Consider the following 6,000-nt stretch of genomic DNA (forward strand, 5'->3'; position numbering starts at 1 on the left):
TACTCTCTGAGGTGAAATAAATTTACAGTATAGCATCAAAAAGAGAGAGAGGGAGAGAGAGATGGAGCCGCTGACTTGAGTGCGCAGAGAGTTGGGGCTCTCGCAGCCCCGTCTGCCCCTCTCGCCTCGCACTCCCCCTCCCCAAGCGCCAGCAGAAGGTGAGTGATTTTTGCCGGAGCTGATTCATAATTAATATGCACAAGGCTCGGGGCTCCTTTGATGGCAGGAGCACAAAAGGACGGAGAGCGCTACAAGCGCCGTGCCATCCCCCCCGCGCATCCCAGCGCGTGGTACAGCCCAATAATTCCTAATAGCAGCAAGCAGCGAGTGACAGATGCCCTGGGTTAGCACAGCTCCAGCGAAAGTACTTTACAATATTTATTGGTGGTTAGGAAGATGACCTATCACCATAAAGAACAGACTGGGAAATTTATCGCCTCTATGAACCTGGAAGTATTGCATATTAGCTGATATGCATATTCAAAAGCGAGTGGTTAAAAGGTGTATAAATATTTTTTTCCGCTCCCCTTAAAAATAAATGACACAACATATTCCTAGCAGACATCGCCTCACCCCAGCAAGGATGGATCACGTCTCAGACGGTCACGTTTTTGGCTTTTGCGAGGGGCAAGACGATAAGTCTTTAAAGAACACGATGACTAAAATAGTTTGAGGAGTGTTTCTAAGTGGAGGAGAGAAAAAAAAAAAAGTGCATCTTCTTCCATTACACGTATTTCTCTCCCGGAGAGAGCTGTACTTCCCGGGAGTTCGCATCATCCTTCCACGAAATAGAAGCGTTTTGAGGAAATCTGGCCACCCTGGGAAGAGGAAGACCTCGACAAGCTGGAGGAAGACTCTGGGGAGCCCCCCCCCCCGGCATCGCATTAGCACATCCTCCCGGGCCGACGGGCGCATTAGCACTTTGCCTGCAACTTTTCGGAAATGGAGGAAAAAACGGGGCCGTGCTGCAACTGCGGGAGGGTCTGTGTGTGCGTTGTGGGGGGAAAAAAAAAAAAAATCTCCTTTCTGTCGAGCAACTCCTCTGCACCCACATGCAGTCCCCGGCGCTCCCGGGAAGATTAAGACTCCGTTGTCCTCAGTGACGATTTTCGGAGCTCATGAATGGGCTGAAGCTCCACAAGCCTTCAGAGATGACGGAGGCAACACCCGGCAGGGGAAGTTGAGATCTGCTGATTTCAGGTTTGCAGAACTTCACCCCGGACCTGCCCAGTTCTTGGACCCAGCAGAGTCACGGGCGACAAACTGCCAGTCTTCAAGCTGTGTCACCTTAAGTACATTGTGCACGGGCAGGAAGGGGTGAAATCCCGCACACAGAGCAAGATTTCAGGCCACACAAGAGCAGGACATTGTCACATACTTTCCTGACAGTGCGAAGAGACTTCAGCAAGTGCAAAGTGCAGCCCCATCCCACTTACAAATCTTTGCAGGAGAGGCCGATTTTATTCCCACTTTGGGTTATGTTCAATGACACGAATACTAATTTTGAATTGTTAGAGTTGCTTTGGAAATCCTTACCATGCCCATTTCCATGGTTTGCAAGCCTACTGTGCTCCCAAGCCATTAGCATAAAGGAGGCATTCAGTGGAGAGCTCTCCTGAAAAGCCGTTTTCTATCTCCTTTGGACACACCACGAAGATGGGGATATTTTACATCCTAAACCTTTGGCACTGAGGAATTCTATTAAACTCTTATCTGCCGGCAGCAGGCCCGGTTTACGCAGCATCACTATTGTCTGCGCCAGTGATAGAATCAAAGGGAGAGACAGAGGTTCAGCTCCTCTCCGCCAACAAGGCGGCTGCCTGCTCCCCTCTCCTATTTAGATATGTAATACCAAAACTTGAGAAACAAAAAGCACAATGAATAGGATAGAAAGCAGGAGGGAAGCCTGTTTACTTGCTTGTGTGCAAGTACAAGTGTGCACACACGCTCTGCATATATAGGCATATGCACATGGGAGTGTACTCATATCTAAGTATTAGCACAGATTGCTTTTACTGTTGTATTTATTAAACCACACCATGCGCCTAGGAGCCCCTCAGGCGCATCAGGCTGACAGCTTTGATACCAAGTTCAGGGCAGGAAAAGCACCTGGCTCCCCTTTGTTTCCAAACTCGTCGGATTTCACCTCCTCCCCTCCAAGCTTCTGAAAACCGGGAAGCAAACGGTATGTTCCTCAGAGTGTCTGCTCATCACCAAGAAGTTTGGAAGAGAACAGGAATCACTCTCACAGCCACGAGCTCCCTCCCTCCCTCTAGAACCTCCCCACGCCTAAGCACTGAAGAGGCAGTTTTGGGCAAAACACTCGGTTTCTGAGCGGGGCCCCAGGCGCAGCCGGCGGGTCAGCACCAGCGGGGCGGACAGCTCCGGCCGCCGGGCCCGGGACACGCGGGGTTAACGCCGCTTTTCGGGGTGTTTCCCCCTTCTTTGGGGAGGAAAAAATAAAAACAAAAGCTCTTAGAGGCACTTTGCAACTGTTTTAAGGGAGGAAATAATTATTGCATCGTTCCCTGAAAGAGCCGCGTGGAAAAAAAAAAAAAAAAAAAAAGAATATTTAGGTCTTTGGAGTATGCAGGTTGAAACGGGTATTTTGAAGGTCACCGACTGCATAGCCTGCAGGAATGGGTGTCAAAAAGAGGACTTGAAAAAAGTACAGAAGGTAAAAAAAAGAAAGAAAGAAAAACTACATTTATGTTTTCACATCATTTTAAACGTTCCGACTTTAAGATTATCTCAAAATCATCACTATTGTGTAAACACACACATAGAGATACTAAGCTGCATTTTATTTGCTTCTTTGAGACTTTCAAAGTAATTTAGATTTCAAACTTTATGCATTTGTAATTGGCACGAACTTCTCCGGTTACCAGCTGGGAGTGAAAGATTTTTTCCTTGTTTCCTTCTGAAAGCTTCTATGCAGATGGGCTGGCTGCCTTAATGCCTCAGACTACAATTAGTGCTGTTGTATGCCGAATAGAAATGGCCAGCATTAATATTGTATATGGAACAGCTGAAGGGTTGCGAAGAAACCTGCCCACTACAGGCCCCTGGCAGATGGAACAACATGCACAGGCACAAAAAACTTTTAATAACCCTTTGCTCGCTCCCCAGCTCGCCTCTTCTCACCGAGCCGGGCGGTTCCTACCGAAACGGCGATGTCTTTGTCTAACCCAAATCTAGAGCCTTTTTTCTCCCCCCCCACCCGGAGGGCAACATTTGAAACCGGCACAATCTTTTGCAACAGGCACCTTGCGTTATCCCAAACCTCTTTGTGCCTCGGTTAACGCATGCACTGGAGCGCATGCAGCTTAAGAGCCACTAACCAACTTTAGATTTGCTCCCCTAGCCCCCCGCTCTACCCCAATTATTCGACAATGTGCAAGAGCAAAAGCATCCCGAACAAAACGCACCAGAAAACAGGATTTTCTCCTCATTCTGCTGCCCCCCCCCCCCCCCCGCCCCTTTCCCTCCTCGTTCTTTGTAATTAGCTGTAAATAGCGGCAGCGGTGACAAAGCCTCTCGGAGCAGCAGCGCTGGGACCCGCGCCCTTCGCGCACCCAACACTTTGCAGCTGAGCCCAGAGCAGAACGTGCGGTGGGGGGGCTGGAAACTCGCTAATTACAAAACTTCAGAAAGCCGCGCTCTCAAACCCACGCGGGAAACCGCTTTTGCCCACAAAACGAGGGCAGGAAACCGCCCCAGAACAGTTGGATAACGGAAGAGTTTGGGGGTCCGCGGGGTAGTTCGGGGTCCCCCTCCACAACCGAGCCCTTTTATTCCCCCAAGGCGTGGCTTGAGGGGAGTTCGTTCTTTGGAGGAGGGACAGGAGAGGACTGGAGGAGAGGGGCACCCAACAACAGCTCCCCCTCTTCCCCCTCCGACCCAAAGCGAGCGGTTACGAACCGAGGAAGGTCCCGCAGAGCTTCATCGTTGCCGGCGAGCGGTGCGTGTCTTGGCCGGGCTGCGAGGGAGGAGGAGGGCAGCGGGATCGCTCCGGGCTCACTCCATCCCTGGAAAAAGTTGTCGTCCGGAGCAAAAACTTATGCGTCGCGGCGGCCAATGGGACCTCGCCGCAAATTCCCCGCGGCTCCTTCGGCGGCCAATCCGCGGGGGCGGGCGCAGCCCAGGCCCCCGCCGTGTCCTCCCCGCCCCGGGCCCGGCGGGGCAGAGGGCAAAGGGGGACGCGGCTGTGGAAGGGGGGGCACCGCTGGGGTTGGTTAATAGGGGGCTGAGGTGGTGACATGGACATCCCGGTGTGTGTGTGTGGGTGGAGGGGTGTCATTTTACCCCCCAAGCATCCCCAGGGAGCCCCATCCGCCGCCTCCATGTCAGGGAAATCCTGGGACACCATCTCCGCTTGCGGAGTCCTCCCACCCTGCATGTCCCCCCAGGTCATGCCCTGCAGGCAGCCCAAGGGCTGGAGGTACCCCCACCTCAGCCTTGCATTTGGATACTGGAGTCCTCACAAGCTGGGGGCTGTTTGGAAACACATCAGTCCCACGATGGCCACACGCTGCTCACTGCGTGTTTTGGTCAAGCCTCAGGCACATGGGGCAGTGGGAAGGGGAGCTGCTTTTCTGGGAGAGACCCGCAATGGAAAAGGACATGTCTCTGCCTCCAAGGACAGATGGCAACATTGGACTGAATTGATCCCAGCTGGAGAAAACTGGCTATGGGCCAGCGAGGAACACTTTCACTGGCCTCCCAGATGGAAAAGCAGGGAACCAAGCTACCAGGAAATAATAAAAATAATAAAAAAAGAAAATTAACCAGGATTGTGTTTAATATGTATAGTAGCAATGAACTTTGTTACTTCTTTGGCCTGGATGGCAAAGTGCTTTCTGGTGAGCACCCAGCTCGTCACCCATAGTAAAAACAGGGCTGATTCCTTCTGTGGGTCAGTCCTGGGGAAAGTGCCATTTGTGAAAGTGGGAAGAGAGGAAGGGTTTCCTAATAAAAAGCCCAGTTGTCAATATGAAAATGCTACAGCCTGACCTGGGCGGGTAAATAAGTGTGATGGCAGGGGGAGGACAGGCCCACCCAAGCCTTAGCTTGAGCAATTTGGGAAATGGAAAGGGGAAACGCTGGCACTCGGAGAGACAGGTGGCAACAGTAATAAGGAGCTCTGGACAAAGCTGATATTAACTGAAAGGGGGTTGAATGCAATTTATCTCAGCGGGGCATGTCTGTGCATTTGGGTTATTTTTTATTTTATAAATATAAGGGGGAATGCAGTTAGAATAAAGGTCAGCAAAGAACGTAGAACAAGAGGCTAATTCACTCTTTGGTGCAAGACCCCAGGCTGAAGCCTTTGTTGAAAGCATCTAACTCCTTAATCCAGATTTCTTTGAAGAGGGAGGGCTGGAAGCAGGGGGAGGGGAGGAGCAGCTTTGCTGGGGTCTAGGAGAGAGGCAAGCAGCTAATGCACTTTTTTTTTTTTTTTTTCCATCAGGAGTTTGAGTCAAATGAAAAATGTGGCACTTAAACGGGGTGGGCTTGTGTCGACATCTTTTCCCCTAGAAGAATCTGAAAAAAAAAAAAAAAAAAGGATCATTCTGCCATGTTAGAAATGACTAAGGAGCTGGAACTGGGCCCCCCGTACATTTACATCTCAGCTGTGCAGATCCCTCAGAAGAAGGGGGTGTGAGACCGCCTGTTTAGGGAATGGCAACTCTGCTGTCTTTGAATTAGCAGCTCTGTCTTGCAGAATATTCTGCGCTTTATAGTTCCTTCAATCCCCACCTTGGAAGATGAGAGGTGACATTGTGGAGAGCTCTGCGCTTGGAAAATGACTTTCAGAATTACATTCTGGCAATTTGAAACTTTCACTCTCTCATCTTCAGCCTCTTGGGGCTTTAATGGGAGACAGCAAAGCGCCTCTTCCTCCTCCCCTCTTTTCTTTTCCTTCCCTGTTCTCTTGCAGTTGCAGTGGCCAGAGATTCAGCAAGGTCACTTAACTCCATTGCTTCATGCATGCAGGAG

The 6,000-nt window shown here is 50.6% G+C and overlaps 1 protein-coding gene across 1 annotated transcript in view; it reads right to left on the minus strand.

Annotated features, from left to right (window-relative positions):
• MYT1 (myelin transcription factor 1) overlaps nucleotides 1-3,954 on the minus strand; it is a 51,145-nt gene extending 47,191 nt beyond the window's left edge. Inside the window, exon 1 of the mRNA XM_088529314.1 lies at nucleotides 3,922-3,954. Coding sequence (XP_088385440.1) covers nucleotides 3,922-3,946 — 25 coding nt within the window. The 5' untranslated portion in view covers nucleotides 3,947-3,954. The remainder of the gene's footprint in view (nucleotides 1-3,921) is intronic.
• Between the last annotated feature and the right edge of the window lie 2,046 nt (nucleotides 3,955-6,000).

The sequence above is a fragment of the Tinamus guttatus genome, unplaced genomic scaffold, assembly GCF_059628265.1.
Source record: "Tinamus guttatus ecotype Peru unplaced genomic scaffold, ASM5962826v1 Tinamus_guttatus_pri_ptg000027l, whole genome shotgun sequence".
Classification (NCBI taxonomy): domain Eukaryota; kingdom Metazoa; phylum Chordata; class Aves; order Tinamiformes; family Tinamidae; genus Tinamus; species Tinamus guttatus.